General features: G+C 39.8%; 1 protein-coding gene across 6 annotated transcripts in view; it reads right to left on the bottom strand.

Moving 5' to 3' along the window:
* Positions 1-19,041, bottom strand: part of LOC128689791 (uncharacterized) — a 52,659-nt gene that overhangs the window by 23,308 nt on the left and 10,310 nt on the right. For 5 of the 6 annotated variants that reach the window (XM_070087467.1, XM_070087470.1, XM_070087468.1 and 2 more), the window contains 2 exons: positions 6,397-6,614; positions 769-810 (listed from right to left, as the gene is read on the bottom strand). In XM_070087467.1, coding sequence (XP_069943568.1) covers positions 769-810; positions 6,397-6,614 — 260 coding nt within the window. The remainder of the gene's footprint in view (positions 1-768; positions 811-6,396; positions 6,615-19,041) is intronic. The other variant, XM_070087472.1, reaches the window with a different exon arrangement.

Raw genomic sequence — 19,041 nt, 5'->3', positions numbered from 1 at the left:
CCATACATCCTGGCCAGCTCTAGGACATGTACGCCACTTTAATATTTTGCTACAATTTCTTTCTTTAATTCAATTGTTTCTCACTTTCTTTACCAAAGGGCTGGCACTAGGAACTTTCTTTGGCCCCATGGTGGCATGTTTCGCAGTCACACTCAAATAACCACAAAAAATGTTTGGATGAATGCATGGAATGTTGCTCACTCACCCAGAGACACAGCAAGACTGACTCACAAATGCAGGGGAGTGGCGGGCAGACACATCCAATACGGCCGATTTCCGAGTTGCCAGCCAAAATCCAGGACAGAATTTTGGCCATAAAAGCAGCCAAAATCAGATTTGGTCGATATCCGCATTGGCTGATATCCAGGGTTCCGCTGTACTTTACACTACTTGTTGCTATTTTTAACTCTTATACTGATGTAATGGACACCCCTATTAGTCTGTTATATTGAAGGTTTACTGTAATTAGATTTAATTTGAGGAAGGAGGTAAGGGGTCCAATTCCTTGGATCAAGGACCCCCTTCACCATAACAAGGGACTCTCTTGAAGGGGGACGACAAATGATGAAACACTGAATTATTCATCTCTTAAGAATGTTATGTAAGGGTGTCAGTTCAATTTTTCTAACTGCAATACATTACTAGGGAATAAAGATTAGATCTACTCTAATAAGTTACTATTATTATTAATGAAAATAAAAAATCTAAATCTAAAGAAAGTAAAGTACAGCTCATTAATGTGATCTAGCAAAAAAAAAAAGCACTCACTTTGTTATCTTGGTGTATCTTTTGTATCCATTCCTCTGGGGCCTAAACAAAAAAAATACATTAAAACAAAGTATATTTACTTGAGACTTGTATAACTACTTTCTAAGATCTACATTACTACACTGTAGATGAAGCAGATGAAGTTCAAGGAAGAGATATGAGCAACTATTAGTAGAAAAGTGGAGTAGAGAGTACAGCTACTGTAATTAGGTCAAAGGAGTATGGGGAAGATTTAACCCTTTGACTGTTTTCGATGTATAAATACATCTTACGAGCCAATGTTTCTGACGTATATATACTCAATAATTCTAGCGGCTTCAAATCAAGCGGGAGAAAGCTGGTAGGCCCACATGTGAGAGAATGGGTCTGTGTGGTCAGTGTGCACCACATAAAAAAAATCCTGCAGCACACATTGCGTAATGAGAAAAAAAAAACTCTGATCGTTTTTTTGGAATAAAACGCCGACTTTGAGGTGTATTTTCGTATAGTATTTATCGTTGTATTCGCGTTTTCATGGTCTTAGGTGATAAAATGGAAAACATATTACAGAAATAGAGATGATTTTCATTACTTTGATGATGAAAACGACCTTGAAACTGAGCTCAAAGTAGCGGAAATGTTCGACTTTTACCAATGTTCAGAAGTAAATAAATCACACCACACATCCAATACACGTCAACTGGGGAGTCTAATATTCTTTCACTAGTGCACTGATATTATTTATACCATTTTTGCAATAATGCAGTAGTCTGCATATCAGTAAATTTTGTATTTTTTTGTATGAATAAAAAATCAAAATAGAAAGCAATAATAATATAAGAGGGGCCTAGAGATGTGACTAATGAACAGAGCATATGTTATTTTAGTGCCACGAATGTCTACCTTGTTTATTCTGGACCCTATTTTGAAATTGGCATCTTTTTTAGTTTGCGTGAAATTGGCCAAATTGCCAATTTCTGACCACCATATTGGGTAGTCCAAATTAGTAAATGAGAGGTTTCTTGTACTCAGCTGATAGATAAAATGGAGTTCTAAAGAAATAGCTATGCGTTTGGTCAACTGGCACAATGGAATTGGCTGAAAATAGGGCTCAAAGTTGGCGAAATCGCCGATACGCATATGTCGCCGAGACCGCTAACTTCGCGGGAGCATAATTCCATGAGTTTTCGACCAAATTTCGAACTTTTGGTGTCATTACCATCGGGAAAAGATTCTCTATCATTTCATAAGAAAAAATCATTTTTTTTTTTCAAAAATTGAGCGACATAGATTGACAGTTTCAGAAAGGGGCCTGAAACGGTCAAAGGGTTAAGAATGAAATGTTAGAGTGGACAACAGAAGTCTGTAGGTACAGGAGGGTGGGAGCAGGTGGATAAAGGTACAATTGGTAGAAAGAAGACATAAAGAAGGTCCTTAGGAATATGAGGGGATTTTACTGTAAAAAAAAAATATAGGGAAGACGGAGAACTGTATATGGAGGGAAAAAGAGGTAAAATTAGCCCTTTCAGGGTCCAGAGGCCAAATTTTAAAGTGTGCACCAGGATCCAAGAATTTTCAAAAAAAATTTTTGTTATTTTTTCTTATGAAATGGTAGAGAATCTTTTTCTGGAGGTAATAAAACAAAAAGTATGAAATTTGATGGAAAATTGACGAAATTATGCTCTTGCAAATTTTGATGTGTCAGCGATATATATGCACTGGCAATTTTGCCAACTTTGACTCCCATTTTAGGCCAATTACATTATTCCAGTTGACCAAATTCTTAGCTATTTCACTAGTATTACTTCTATTCTATCGATTGAGCACAAGAAATCACCAAGTCAACTGTTTCAGCTACAAAATAAAGTGATCAGAAATTGGTAATTTGGCCAACTTAACGCAAAGTTCAAAATATTCCAATTTCAAAATAGGGTCCAGAATAAATAATGCAGGCATTCCTGGCACTACACTAACATTTCCTCTGTTCATTAGTTATGTTTTCAGGCTTTACAAATGAATTCCATTTTGAATTTTTATTCACATAATGAATTTTTATTCAAACCAAAAAATAGAAGATTTACTGCTATGCAATATTGTAATAATTGTATAAATAATATCACCACATTTGTGAACATATATTAGACCCACTAGTTGGTGTGTATTAGATATGTGAGGTCATTTGTTTACTCTTGAACATTGGCAAAAATTTAACATTTCCGCTATTTTGAGCTCGGTTTCAAGCCATTTCCATTATTAAAACCAATCAAAATCATCTCTATTTCTGTAATATATCTATCATTCTATCATATGAGACCAAGAAATCACAAATACAACTATAAAAAACATACGAAAAAACAATGCAAGGTTGGTATTTTAATCGAAAATTATGGTCTCAGTTTTTTTTTCTCTCATTATGCACTGTGTGCTGTAGGATTTGTTTTATGTGGTGCACACATACCACATAGATGTATTCTCTCATATCTAGGCCCAAATTTACCACTCACAGCTTATCAGAGTGAGGTGAGCTCATGGCATAGATCTACAGTTTGGACCCTCAACTCAAAGCCTTGGAACTAGGGCACGGACCCTGAAAGCGTTATTAATAGTGAGAGAACACAAAATGAGAGCTAATGAAAAAATGGGATACTCCTTATCAGCAAATTTTGTTGAGAATAAGGAAATTTTAGAAAGAGATTAATGAATTAAAAAAAACTTGGAAAGCAAGTGAATTTGGCAGATAAAAACAAAACAGGGAAGCTAGATAGGAAAAGGGAGGTACCGGACACATGGATAAATTATTTTGAGGAACTCTTCAGTGTTAATGACGGGAAAAAATGGTAGTAACAGCACACCTTGGACAGGAAGGAATAACATCTGGCAGGAGTAAGAAAGTGCCAGAGTTAAAAGTGGGGAAAAGTGCATCAGACAGTGGGTAGAATGAAAAGAGTGGATAAAGCAGCTGAGACATATGGGACTAAGAGTTAGATATGTAAAATCAGTTGAGGATCTAGTTTTTGGAGTGGTTAGTGTACTTGTTCAGTATATGTATGAAAGAAGAAAAGATACAGTACTTAAAGACTGGCAGTGGTATAAGAGACAAAGGGACAAAAAAACAAAATACACAAATTATAGAGGAATAAGCCTGCTGGGTATACTGGGTAAAATGTAGATCATAATCATTGCTGAAAGAAGTTTGGGTTGAGAGAGAGAATCAGATTCCAGAAGAAAAATGACGATTTAGGAATAGTAGGGGATATGCACTGAAGCATATAAGTGAACAATACTATAGTGCTTTTCATATACGTGTATATGGATTCAGAAAAAGCATATCACAGGGTGGATAGGGAACCAATGTGGTAGATGTTACAAATGTATGAAATAGGTAATAGGTTACTATTGTGCAGAGTGTGAGGCTAAAGTTAGGGTATGTAGGAGTGAAGGGGACGCCTTAGACAAAGATGTATGATGTCATCAGTTTAATTTATGGACCGAGTTGTCAAAGAAGTGAATGCTAAGGTATTGGGCAAACATGTGGGCTTAAAAGATGATAAATCTGATATGAAGTAGGAGCTGTCAGTTTCTCTTACCCAATACCCAATGGAAAATCTTATGGAAAATTCTGGAGAGAAGTTGCCAAGGTTGGTGGATGAGTATGAGAGGGTGTGTAAAAGAAGGAAATTAAAAGTGAACAGAAAAAAAAGGCAAGGTTATGAGAGTAACAAAAATTTTAGGGCACTCGGTGAAAACTGGATATCAGATTAGATGAATAGTGTATGGAGGAAGTGAATGTATTAGGATATTTGGAAGTGGACATGTCAGCACAAGGGTCAATGGAAGATAAGGTGATCCATAAAATAGACAAAGGGGAAAAAAAAAAAAAGATGTGCAGGGGAAATACAAGTTTGTCCATGGAGGCAAAAATGGGGAATGTATAAGAATATAGAAGTACCAACCCTTTATGGGTACGATGCAAGTGGTATAAATGTAGTGAGGAAGCTAAAAGCCAAGAGCAATGTGTGGTGGAAATATTAGGCCAAAAATTCAGAGTGTAGAAATTAGAAAATGTAAGGCTACCAAAGGTATAATTCAGAGCATGGAGGAGGGGCTGTTGAACTACTCTGGGAATTTAGAGTTTAAATTTAATAAATATACAAAACATCCACACTAACTACTGCACATACTATATATATGCAGGACATTAAATACAAATATATACCAAGCCTTAGCAACAAAATACATAAGTACATTACACAAATGCCTTTTTTGATGTCTACATGTTTAACTCAACCTGAGTGAAAACTCAAGACACAGCAAAATGTCCCAAAACCTTGAAATATACTACCAGAAGATTCTAAAATTTCCCCATCTACTAATAGTTTTATAAATATTGTTGAAAAGTGCCTCCTGAACCTGTTATGTATTATACTCTAATATAAATATCAAACATATCCTTTTTATAACCTGCCTACATAGTTTCTGTCCAGCATTCACTATCATACACTTCTTGTCTCAACTAGATTTCTACCCCAAATTCTTTTTTACTCCCTTCATTTTGACAGCACTGTTTTAATAATCAGATATATTTGTTTTTTACTATATAATTAGTGATGTTACATTTAGCATTTAAGCAATCCAACCTCTTCATCAACATTTAACAGTTCCTCAAAATATTCCCTTCATTCTCCCCATCTAATAACTCCCCTCTTCTGTTTTTAACTATTAAACCCATTCATTCCCTAGGCTTTCTCAATTTATTAATCTCAATTCAAAACTTTTTCATATTCTCATCAAAATTTATTGAGAGAACCTCACCCACTTTCCTTTTACACTCCCTCACCACTCTTTGAACCTCTCTTTTACTCTTCATATACTCCACCCTCCTGATATCACTTCTGCTTTGTAAAAATCTCTCATATGCTAATTTTTTCCCTTACCATTCTCTTTACCTCACCCTTCTGCCAATCTCTCCTCTTCCCTCCTGCACCCACCCTACTATATCCACAAACTTCTACTGCACACTTTAATGCTGCATTCTTAAATCTATCCCATACCTCTTCAAACTCCTCATTACCTATATACTCTCACTAGCCCATCTTTCTCTCAACAGCTGCATGTATCTTACCCTAACTACCTCCTCCTTTAATTTATAAATTTTCATTTCTCTCTTACTCAGTGATGCCATTCTCCTTGTACTCCATCTACCTCTTACTCTTAGTTTTATTGCAATAAACATTGAAAATCAATGAGCTGAAAGAACAATTTACCCAGTGGATTTTGCTCATTATTTTAAAAACTGTTGTATTGAGGGTTTTAATATAAAACAAATGTATTCGTAGGAATGGAAAAAATCAGCAGTATCTTTTACTTTAATAATCATAAAAACACACACTATGCTTTATGCTTTATATGATATAATACTGTATACATACCTAAGTCCAATAGTGTTCAGTTTTATTATTTCTCTGAACAGTACTGATACTCTACTAAACTGAATACAATGCCTAAATGATCAAATGCTTAAGGCATGGCTGTTCAATACTCTCCTTTTAAGAAAGACAGATACAGATATTGACAACCAATGTAGAGAGACCCCTCACATTCTCAAAACAATACTGTACTGTACATAAAAAAATAACACTAATATATCACCTTGGACTTTGGATCCCAGCCAATGATCACAGCCTTGTATCCAAAGAGGCTGTGCTTCACAACTTGACCAATGCGCCACTTAAGCCCCTGTGGACGAATGCTACGAGGTTTTGGAGACATGCCAAAAGAGCCATCAGGACTGCGAAAATTCCACACTTCAACAGCTGGGCATTCACCAAGAGGATCATCATCATCCAAGTTGTACCAATGGCTATAATCTGTAAGTTGTGTGTAGTGTAAGCAAAATTTAAAGTTAACATGAAAAATCTAGACCAGAAGCCAGCTTCTTTTAACCTTTAGGCTACCAATGATGTAATCATGTGTTTACTTGGGAAACCATCACTGACGTACGGTGGAAGAAGGCCAACTTGTTAAAAATACAGTGGACCCCCCCATAACGATCACCTCCGAATGCGACCAATTATGTAAGTGTATTTATGTAAGTGCATTTGCACGTGTATGTTTGGGGGTCTGAAATGGACTAATCTACTTCACAATTTTCCTTATGGGAACAAATTCGGTCAGTACTGGCACCTGAACATACTTCTGGAGTGAAAAAATATCGTTAACCGGGGGTCCACTGTATATGGAGAAGTGGAACAAGAATCTTTCCTCCGTAAGCCATGCATGTTGTAAAAGTCAACTAAAATGCCGGGAACAATGGGCTGGTAACCCCTTTTCCTGTAAAGATTACTAAAAAGAATAAGAAGAAAATTGTCAAAGTGGGAAGTCTGAATGTATGTGGATGTTGTGCAAATGATAAGAAAGAGATGACTGTGGATGTTATGAATGAGAAGAAGCTGGATGTCCTGTCTTTAAGTGAAACAAAGCTGAAGGGGGTGGGAGAGTTTCAGTGGAGAGGAATAAATGGGATTAGGTCAGGGGTTTCAAATAGAGTTAGAGCTAAAGAAGGAGTAGCAATAATGTTGAAGGATAAGATATGGCAGGAAAAGAGGGACTATAAATGTATTAATTCAAGGATTATGTGGAGTAAAATAAAGGTTGGATGTGAAAAGTGGGTTATAATAAGTGTATATGCACCTGGAGAAGAGGTAAGTATAGAGGAGAGAGAGAGAGAGATTTTGGGAAATGTTAAGTGAATGGGTGGGGAGTTTTGAACCAAGTGTGAGAGTACTTGTGGTTGGGGATTTCAATGCTAAAGTGGGTAAAAATGTTGTGGAGGGAGTAGTAGGTAAATTTGGGGTGCCAGGGGTAAATGTACATGGGGAGCCTTTAATTGAGCTATGTGTAGAAAGAGATTTCGTAATAAGTAATACATATTTTATGAAAAAGAGGATAAATAAATATACAAGGTATGATGTAGCAAGTAATGAAAGTAGTTTGTTAGATTATGTATTGGTGGATAAAAGGTTAATGGGTAGGCTCCAGGATGTACATGTTTATAGAGGGGCAACTGATATATCGGATCATTATTTAGTTGTAGCTACAGTTAGAGTAAGAGGTAGATGGGACAAGAGGAAGGTGGCAACAACAAGTAGGAGGGAAGTGAAAGTGTATAAACTAAGGGAGGAGGAAGTTCGGGCGAGATGTAAATGACTATTGGCAGAAAGGTGGGCTAGTGCAAAGATGAGTAGTGGGGGGGGGGTTGAAGAGGGTTGGATGAGTTTTAAAAATGCAGTATTAGAATGTGGGGTAGAAGTTTGTGGTTATAGGAGGGTGGGGGCAGGAGGAAAGAGGAGTGATTGATGGAATGATGAAGTAAAGGGTGTGATAAAAGAGAAAAAGTTAGCTTATGAGAGGTTTTTACAAAGCAGAAGTGTTATAAGAAGAGCAGAGTATATGGAGAGTAAAAGAAAGGTGAAGAGAGTGGTGAGATAGTGCAAAAGGAGAGCAGATGATAGAGTGGGAGAGGCACTGTCAAGAAATTTTAATGAAAATAAGAAAAAATTTTGGAGTGAGCTAAACAAGGTAAGAAAGCCTAGGGAACGTATGGATTTGTCAACTAAAAACAGAGTAGGGGAGTTAGTAGATGGGGAGAGGGAGGTATTAGGTAGATGGCGAGAATATTTTGAGGAACTTTTAAATGTTGAGGAAGAAAGGGAGGTGGTAATTTCATGCACTGGCCAGGGAGGTATACCATCTTTTAGGAGTGAAGAAGAGCAGAATGTAAGTGTGGGGGAGGTACGTGAGGCATTACGTAGAATGAAAGGGGGTAAAGCAGCTGGAACTGATGGGATCATGACAGAAATGTTAAAAGCAGGGGGGATATAGTGTTGGAGTGGTTGGTACTTTTGTTTAATAAATGTATGAAAGAGGGGAAGGTACCTAGGGATTGGTGGAGAGCGTATAGTCCCTTTATATGAAGGGAAGGGGGACAAAAGAGATTGTAAAAATTATAGAGGAATAAGTTTATTGAGTATATCAGGAAAAGCATACGGTAGGGTTATTATTGAAAGAATTAGAGGTAAGACAGAATGTAGGACTGTGGATGAGCAAGGAGGTTTCAGAGTGGGTAGGGGATGTGTAGATCAAGTGTTTACATTGAAGCATATATGTGAACAGCATTTAGATAAAGTTAGGGAAGTTTTTATTGCATTTATGGATTTAGAAAAGGCATATAATAGAGTGGATAGGGGAGCAATGTGGCAGATGTTGAAAGTATATAGAATAGGTGGTAAGTTACTAAATGCTGTAAAGAGTTTTTATGAGGATAGTGAGGCTCAGGTTAGGGTGTGTAGAAGAGAGGGAGACTACTTCCCGGTAAAAGTAGGTCTTAGACAGGGATGTGTAATGTCACCATGGTTGTTTAATATATTTATGAATGGGGTTGTAAAAGAAGTAAATGCTAGGGTGTTCGGGAGAGGGGTGGGATTAAATTATGGGGAATCAAATACAAAATGGGAATTGACACAGTTACTTTTTGCTGATGATACTGTGCTTATGGGAGATTCTAAAGAAAAATTGCATAGGTTAGTGGATAAGTTTGGGAGTGTGTGTAAAGGTAGAAAGTTGAAAGTGAACATAGAAAAGAGTAAGGTGATGAGGGTATCAAATGATTTAGATAAAGAAAAATTGGATATCAAATTGGGGAGGAGGAGTATGGAAGAAGTGAATATTTTCAGGTACTTGGGAGTTGACGTGTCAGCAGATGGATTTATGAAGGATGAGGTTAATCATACAACTGATGAAGGAAAAAAGGTGAGTGGTGCGTTGAGGTACATGTGGAGTCAAAAAACGTTATCTATGGAGGCAAAGAAGGGAATGTATGAAAGTATAGTAGTACCAACACTCTTATATGGGTGTGAAGTTTGGGTTATAAATGCAGCAGTGAGAAGGCGGTTGGAGGCAGTGAAGATGTCCTGTCTAAGGGCAATGTGTGGTGTAAATATTATGCAGAAAATTCGGAGTGTGGAAATTAGGAAAAGGTGTGGAGTTAATAAAAGTATTAGTCAGAGGGCAGAAGAGGGGCTGTTGAGGTGGTTTGGTCATTTAGAGAGAATGGATCAAAGTAGAATGACATGGAAAGCATACAAATCTATAGGGGAAGGAAGGCGAAGTAGGGGTCGTCCTTGAAAGGGTTGGAGAGAGGGGTAAAGGAGGTTTTGTGGGCAAGGGACTTGGACTTCCAGCAAGCGTGCGTGAGCATGTTAGATAGGAGTGAATGGAGACGAATGGTACTTGGGACCTGACGATCTGTTGGAGTGTGAGCAGGGTAATATTTAGTGAAGGGATTCAGGGAAACCTGTTATTTTCATATAGTCAGACTTGAGTCCTGGAAATGGGAAGTACAATGCCTGCACTTTAAAGGAGGGGTTTGGGATATTGGCAGTTTGGAGGGGTATGTTGTGTATCTTTATACGTATATGCTTCTAAACTGTTGTATTCTGAGCACCTCTGCAAAAACAGTGATTATGTGTGAATGTGGCAAAAGTGTTGAATGATGATGAAAAAGTGTTGAATGATGATGAAAGCATTTTCTTTTTGGGGATTTTCTTTCTTTTTTGGGTCACCCTGCCTCGGTCAGGGGATTCTCCCTGAGCTGTTTGAGACTGGAGGAGCTACTATAAACGAAATTTACGATTTGCGAATCAATTTTCCCCATAAGAAATAATGTAAATACAATTAATCCGTTCCTGACACCCAGAAGTAATAAAACAAAAAAAATTTTTACATGAAATATACATGTAGTACATAAACAATACAATGGAAAATGAATGAAAGAAACATTAACAGCATAACACTTACCTTTATTGGAGATTCTTCTTAGTGTATGGGAGACTGGAGGAAGAGAGAGATTGGATTGTTTACAGTTTGGAAGGGGAATCCCCTTCCAGCAACACCTCAGGTACCAATTGCTTCTCTGGGGTTGCTTCTCTTCTCTGTTTCTTAATGCCACTAGGACCACCTTGAGTCACTCTAGTCCTGTCTCACAAAGTAACTGTGGAGAGAGCTCTGTTTCTGGCGTCTCTTTAACACTTCCCTAGAATGGCCCAAGACTTTGTCACTGTACATATTTCTCACCTTCTTTACCACAGGTTTGGCACTAGGAGCTTTCTTTGGAGCCATGGTAGCTTATTTAGTACTTGCAAGCACTAAAATGAGTGGAATATTATGAAATATTTTGTAGGAGCACTTGAGGGGACCTTCACTCACTGGTAAACAATGCCAGACTGGCTGGGTAGGGAGGCCTCCCCAGCTCACACCGTGCGTACGCGTCCCGGACGAACTACTATTTGCGAGTCAACCTATGAAAAACGAGTCCATGTTTATACGAAAATACCCCTATGATTGGCGAAATTTACGATTGCCGAGAACTATGAAAAGCGAGGGACCACTGTATACGGCAGCCTGGTTCACATGCCATGTTTCTTTCCCAGCCCGGGCACGTCAGTGAGCCTCAAGCATGGATTCAAGCTATTTCAATCTCCTCCTGTATGTTCTGACCTCTTAAGTGATTTTTATATCAATGCACCATGCAGAAACAAATGGGTATATAAAAAGAAAGATCACAGTCAGCAGGATTCGAAACTATTACTGGGGACAGTCAAGATTCCCAGGCAGCACTTGTTTCTGCGTGTTGCATTGATATAAAAATCGCTTGAGAGGTCAGAACATACAGGATATTGAAATAGCTTGAATCCATGCTTGAGGCTCACTGACATGCCCAGGCTCCGTGATTAAGATACAGTGGACCCCCGGTTTACGATATTATTTCATTCCAGAAGTATGTTCAGGTGCCAGTACTGACCGAATTTGTTCCCATAAGGAATATTGTGAATTAGATTAGTCCATTTCAGACCCCCAAACATACACATACAAATGCACTTACATAAATACACTTACATAATTGGTCACATTGGGAGCTGATCGTAAACCGGGGATCCACTGTATTTAAATGCCACTACACACACAGGGTGGCATAAAAACTCTTTGAAGCAGTGGATGACAACTCAGACTAGACTCCCAGAATTCTGGCCTAATACTATTACCGATGCAATAGCCAAAGCAAAACTTGCATGGGATCAAGTGCCCTAATCTACAAATGCAGGCTGAAGAAAATTATAAAATAATGTGGCAAATAGTTTTACAGGTTTTCCCTCACTAGACAGCTAGGTTCAGAAAACTGTGGGTCTGGCAAAGAGAGTGCCAGTTTAGAGCTTTGAAGGTAAGCAGCCAGAAGATGTGAATGAACTCTTAGATGATGTCAATAGCAATTCCTAAATATTAGGGGAGCAGATAACAAAAGAGGGTGAGGAAGAACCTGAAGCTAAATAGTTACCACTAGAAGATGCATTAAAGATACTTCAAACCATTGGTACAGTTGCAGACTCTTTTTGACTAATAATGTGCCTGACATATTTAGAAGCATTTCTGATTCTGAAGCATTTCTGAGTCTGAAGCATCTGATGCCTTACTGTTAGCTGTATAAAGTACTGGAGGGTAAGACACAGCAGAAACACATGACAATAACTGAGGTATAAGAACATAAGAAAGAACATAAGAAAGAAGGAACACTGCAACAGGCCTACTGACCCATGCGGAGCAGGTCCATGTCCCCTTTCCCCCCGGATTAGCCCAATGACCCACCCAGTCTGGTCACCTCCTCTCAAGGAAGGAGCAGGCACCAGACCCAGCAGCACAAGCTAGTCAGGTCCAACTCACACCCACCCACACCCACTCATGTATTTATCTAACCTATTTTTAAAACTACACAATGTTTTAGATTGAGACACTTATGCAGCATATGGGAATCTTTATTCAGGAAACGTTTCGCCACACAGTGGCTTCATCAGTACAATACAAAGAGGAAGGCGTAAGGATGGACTGAACACATCGACTCCAGGCTGAGGGACTGATTACCTCATACTCCTCCTCTCCTTACGCCTTCCTCTTTGTATTGGACTGATGAAGCCACTGTGTGGCGAAACGTTTCCTGAATAAAGATTCCCATATGCTACATAAGTGTCTCAATCTTCAACTTGTCGGTTTTTCAAACCATTCATCACAATGTTTTAGCCTCAATAACTGTACTCGGGAGTTTGTTCCACTCATCCACAACTCTATTACCAAACCAGTGCTTTCCTATATCCTTCCTGAATCTGAATTTTTCGAACTTGAAACCATTGCTGCGAGTCCTGTCTTAGATGGAAATTTTCAGCACGCTCTTTACATCCCCTTTATTTATTCCTGTTTTCCATTTATACACCTCGATCATATCCCCCCTAATTCTACGCCTTTCAAGAGAGTGCAGATTCAGGGCCCTCAGTCTATCCTCATAGGGAAGATTTCTGATACATGGGATCATCTTTGTCATCCTCCTCTGTACGTTTTCCAGAGCATTTATATCCATTCTGTAATATGGTGACCAGAACTTAGCAGCATAGTCTAAATGAGGCCTAATCAAGGATATATAGAGTTGATGAACAACCTGAGGACTTTTATTATTTATACTTTTAGATATGAAGCCAAGAATTCTGTTAGCTTTATTGCGAACACTAATGCACTGTTGTCTTAGTTTTAGATTACTGCTAACCAGAACTCCTAAATCCAGTACGTAACTCTGCTTTGACCTCAGCCTAAGAATCACAGCTATCCACCTTAGCCCATGAACTACAGCCATCCACCTTAGCCTACAAATCACAGCCATCCACCTCAACTGACAAACCATAGTCATCCACCTCTGCTCACAGCCATCCACCTAAGCTCACAAACCATAGCCATCCACCTCAGCTCACGAACCACAACCATCCACCTCACCTCATGAACCACAGCCATCCACCTCAGCTCACGAACCACAGCCATCCACCTCAGCTCACGAACCACAGCCATCCACCTCAGCTCAAAACCACAGCTATCCACTTCAGCTCACAAACCACAGCCATCCACCTCGGCTCACGAACCACGGCCATCCACCTCAGCTCACGAACCACAGCCATCCACCTCAGCTCACAAACCACAGCCATTCACCTCAGCTCAAGAACCCCAGCCATCCACCTCAGCTCATGAACCTAGGACCAGTGCTGTTTCTGGTATTTGTGAACGACATGACGGAAGGAATAGACTCTGAGGTGTCCTTGTTTGCAGATGACGTGAAGTTGATGAGAAGAATTCACTCGATCGAAGACCAGGCAGAACTACAAAGGGATCTGGACAGGCTGCAGACCTGGTCCAGCAATTGGCTCCTGGAGTTCAATCCCACCAAGTGCAAAGTCATGAAGATTGGGGAAGGGCAAAGAAGACCGCAGACGGAGTACAGTCTAGGGGGCCAGAGACTACAAACCTCACTCAAGGAAAAAGATCTTGGGGTGAGTATAACACCAGGCACATCTCCTGAAGCGCACATCAACCAAATAACTGCTGCAGCATATGGGCGCCTAGCAAACCTCAGAACAGCATTCCGACATCTTAATAAGGAATCATTCAGGACCCTGTACACCGTGTACGTTAGGCCCATATTGGAGTATGCGGCACCAGTTTGGAACCCACACCTAGCCAAGCACGTAAAGAAACTAGAGAAAGTGCAAAGGTTTGCAACAAGACTAGTCCCAGAGCTAAGAGGTATGTCCTACGAGGAGAGGTTAAGGGAAATCAACCTGACGACACTGGAGGACAGGAGAGATAGGGGGGACATGATAACGACATACAAAATACTGAGAGGAATTGACAAGGTGGACAAAGACAGGATGTTCCAGAGATTGGAAACAGTAACAAGGGGACACAGTTGGAAGTTGAAGACACAGATGAATCACAGGGATGTTAGGAAGTATTTCTTCAGCCACAGAGTAGTCAGTAAGTGGAATAGTTTGGGAAGCGATGTAGTGGAGGCAGGATCCATACATAGCTTTAAGCAGAGGTATGATAAAGCTCACGGCTCAGGGAGAGTGACCTAGTAGCGATCAGTGAAGAGGCGGGGCCAGGAGCTCGGACTCGACCCCCGCAACCTCAACTAGGTGAGTACAACTAGGTGAGTACAGGCATCCACGAATTTCCTGAAACCTACCTCAAGAAAATTATGAAGGTCCATTGTAATATGGCAACATAGTTCATGCCATTTGAAATATAATGTCTGCACACATCTGGCAAGACATTAAATGAATGATGAGGAATGTGTTTTCTTTTTGAATCCTACCTTGATCAAAAATGGTTAATCTATTAAAAAAAAAGCTACAGTACCTATATGGTACCAGAATATTACATTATAACCTCATGTACTAGTGCATCACACAATGCACAGCCATAGACAAGAAAGTAACTGCAAGCAAAGTAGAAAATTCTTAACTACGTTTTTTTTGACACGCTGGCCGAGGCAGAGTGATCAAAAAAAAAAAAAGAAACTTTCACCATCATTCAAACTACCACTGTCTTTGCAGAGGCATGCAGATACAACAGTTTAGATGTCACCCTAAACAGCAAATATCCCAAACCCCTACTTTACAGTGTAAGCACCTCCAAGACTGAAGTCCTTCAAACCGGTTTCCGTGAATCCCTTCACGAAATATTACCCTACTAATAAATAATTACAAATAAAGGATAAAAAAGTTGCATGTACTTTCAACTGACAATTTTTTAAACAGTTTACACATTCAAAATTATTAGTGATTAAAATTTACTCACAAGCATTGTTTAGGACAAATATGTCAATTATTTCTGCATAGTTGTACAGGTAGGCCCTGCTTTACAACTTTTTGCTAATGAGGCAATTTTCAATTACAGTGGACCTCTGCATAGCACTATTAATCCATTCCTGAGAGCTCAATGTTATGCAAAATTATTGTTATGTGAATGAATTTTCCCCATAAGAAATAATGGAAATCAAATTAATCCGTTCCTGACACCCAAAAGTATGAAAAAAAAAAAATTTTACCACATGAAATATTAATTTTAATACACACAAACTGAAGAAGACATGCACAGTTACATGACACTTGCCTTTATTGAAGATCTGGTGATGATTGATGGGATGGGAGGAAGGGAGAGTGTTGATGGTCTTAGTGTTTAGAAGGGGAATCCCCTTCCATTAGGACTTGAGGTGTCAAGTCCTTTTCCGGGGTTACTTCCCTTCTTCTTTTAATGCCACTAGGACCAGCTTCAGAGTCACTGGACTTCTGTCGCACAACATATCTGTCCATAGAGGTCTGTACCTCTCGTTCCTTTGTGACTTTCCTAAAGTGGTTCACAACATTGTCAGTGTAATAATCACCAGCACGGCTTGCAAGAACTGTCTGAGGGTGATTTTCATCCATAAAGGTTTGCACTTTAAGCCACATTGCACAGATTTCCTTAATCTTTGAAGTAGGCAACTTCTTCAACTTCTCTCTCCCCTCCTCCAAAGCAGTTTCCTCAGGTGTGGCCTCATGCTGATGAAGATGATCTAGCAGCTCATCAGTGGTTAGTTCTTCATTGTCCTCCTCCACCAACTCTTCCACATCATCCCCACTAACCTCCAACCCCAAGGACTTTCCCAATGCCACAATGGATTCCTCAACTGGCATAGGATTCCCAGGGTTAGCCTCAAACCCTTCAAAATCCCTTTGGTCTACACATTCTGGCCACAGTTTCTTCCAAGCAGAGTTCAAGGTCCTCTTAGTTACTCCCTCCCAAGCCTTACACAACTGAGGATATTAAAGTGCTCTCTCCAAAACTCTCTTAGAGTCAACTGAGTTTCTGAGGTCACTACAAAGCACCTTTCAAACATAGCTTTTGTGTACACTTTTTTGAAGTTTGCAATAACCTGCTGGTCCATGGGCTGCAGGAGAGGAGTGGTATTAGGAGGCAAAAACTTCACCTTAATGAAGCTCATGTCCCCACAAAGTCGCTCTGCCAAGTCTGTAGGATGACCAGGGGCATTGTCTAACACCAGGAGGCACTTAAGGTCTAATTTCTTTTCAGTTAGGTAATTTTTCACATTAGGGGCAAATGCTTGGTGTAACCAGTCATAGAAAAAGTCCCTAGTGACCCATGCCTTACTGTTTGCCCTCCACAGCACACAGAAATTAGCCTTGAGGATATTCTTTTGCCTGAACGCTCTGGGAGTTTCAGAGTGATACACTAATAAAGGCTTCACTTTGCAATCACCACTAGCATTGGAACACATCAACAGAGTAAGCCTGTCTTTCATAGGCTTATGTCCTGGGAGTGCCTTTTCCTCCTGAGTAATGTAGGTCCTGCTTGGCATTCTCTTCCAAAACAGGCCTGTTTCGTCACAATTAAACACTTGTTCAGGTTTCAGTCCTTCACTGTCTATGTACTCCTTGAATTCCTGCACATATTTTTCAGCTGGTTTGTGGTCCGAACTGGCAGCCTCACCATGCCTTATCACACTATGTATGCCACTACACTTCTTAAATCTCTCAAACCAACCTTTGCTGGCCTTAAATTCACTCACATCATCACTAGTTGCAGGCATTTTTCTAATTAAATCCTGATGCAACTTCCTAGCCTTTTCACTTATGATCGCTTGAGAGATGCTATCTCCTGCTATCTGTTTTTTGTTTATCCACACCAATAAGAGTCTCTCAACATCTTCTATCACTTGCGATCTCTGCTTCGAAAACACAGTTGAACCTTTGGCAAGAACAGCTTCCTTGATTGCCGTTTTCTTGGACACAATAGTAGCGATGGTTGATTGGGGTTTACTATACAACCTGGCCAGCTCGGAGACACGTACTCCACTTTCATACTTAGCAGTGATCTCTTCCTTCATCTCTATAGTAATTCTCACCCTTATTCCTGTAGGGTTGGCACTAGAAGCTTTCTTGGGGCCCATGGTCACTTATTTTGCAGATGAAATCACCAAAAACGCTGTAATAATACGAAATGTTCCGATTGTATGCTTGGATGTTACCGTGGAGGCTGGCTGGTAAACAATGCCACCGGCGGAACATGTGAGGCTGGCTCAGGCCGCACATTAGACGCGTCTTGGACGAATAGCGCTGAGCGGGTTTTTTAGCGGTATGCGAGGCAAAATCTTAGCGATAAAATGTATCGGTATGTGGATTTAACGTTATGTGATGCCAACAGTATGTGGTCATCCTACAGACATGGCAGAGCGACTTTATGGAGACATGAGCTTCATTAAGGTGAAGTTTTTGCCTCCTAATACCACTCCTCTCCTGCAGCCCATGGACCAGCAGGTTATTGCAAACTTCAAAAAACTGTACACAAAAGCTCTGTTTGAAAGGTGCTTTGTAGTGACCTCAGAAACTCAACTGACTCTAAGAGAGTTTTGGAGAGATAACTTTAATATCCTCAATTGTGTAAACCTTATAGGTAAGGCTTGGGAGGGAGTGACTAAGAGGACCTTAAACTCTGCTTGGAAGAAACTGTGGCCAGAATGTGTAGACCAAAGGGATTTTGAAGGGTTTGAGGCTAACCCTGGGAATCCTATGCCAGTTGAGGAATCCATTGTGGCACTGGGAAAGTCCTTGGGGTTGGAGGTTAGTGGGGATGATGTGGAAGAGTTTGTGGAGGAGGACAATGAAGAACTAACCACTGATGAGCTGCTAGATCAACTTCAACAGCAAGAGACCAGACCTGAGGAAACTGCTTCAGAGGAGGGGAGAGAGAAATTGAAGAAGTTGCCTACTTCAAAGATTAAGGAAATGTGTGGAATGTGGCTTAAAGTGCAAACCTTTTTTGATGACAATCACCCTAACACAGCTATTGCAAGCCGTGCTGGTGACTATTACACTGACACTGTTGCGAAACACTTTAGGAAAGTCATAAAGGAACGAGAGGTACAGGCCACTATGGACAGATATGTTGTGCGACAGAAGTCCAGTGACTCTCAAGCTGGTCTTAGTGGCATTAAAAGAAGAAGGGAAGTAACCCCAGAAAAGGACTTGACACCTCAAGTCTTAATGGAAGGGGATTCCCCTTCTAAACACTAAGACTCTCTCCTCCTCCCATCCCATCAATCATCACCAGATCTTCAATAAAGGTAAGTGTCATGTAACTGTGCATGCCTTTTTCAGTTTGTGTGTATTAAAATTAATATTTCATGTGGTAAAAATTTTTTTTTTCATACTTTGGGGTGTCTTGCACGGATTAATTTGATTTCCATTACGTATTTCTTATGGGGAAAATTCATTCACATAACGATAATTTCGCATAACAATGAGCTCTCAGGAATGGATTAATATCGTTATGCGGGGGTCCACTGTATATGGAAGGCACACGTGGAAA

The sequence above is a fragment of the Cherax quadricarinatus genome, chromosome 22 (genome assembly GCF_038502225.1).
Source record: "Cherax quadricarinatus isolate ZL_2023a chromosome 22, ASM3850222v1, whole genome shotgun sequence".
Classification (NCBI taxonomy): Eukaryota; Metazoa; Arthropoda; class Malacostraca; order Decapoda; family Parastacidae; genus Cherax; species Cherax quadricarinatus.
The sequence above is the reverse complement of the archived record's forward strand: the minus strand, read 5'-3'. Positions and strand labels throughout refer to the sequence as shown.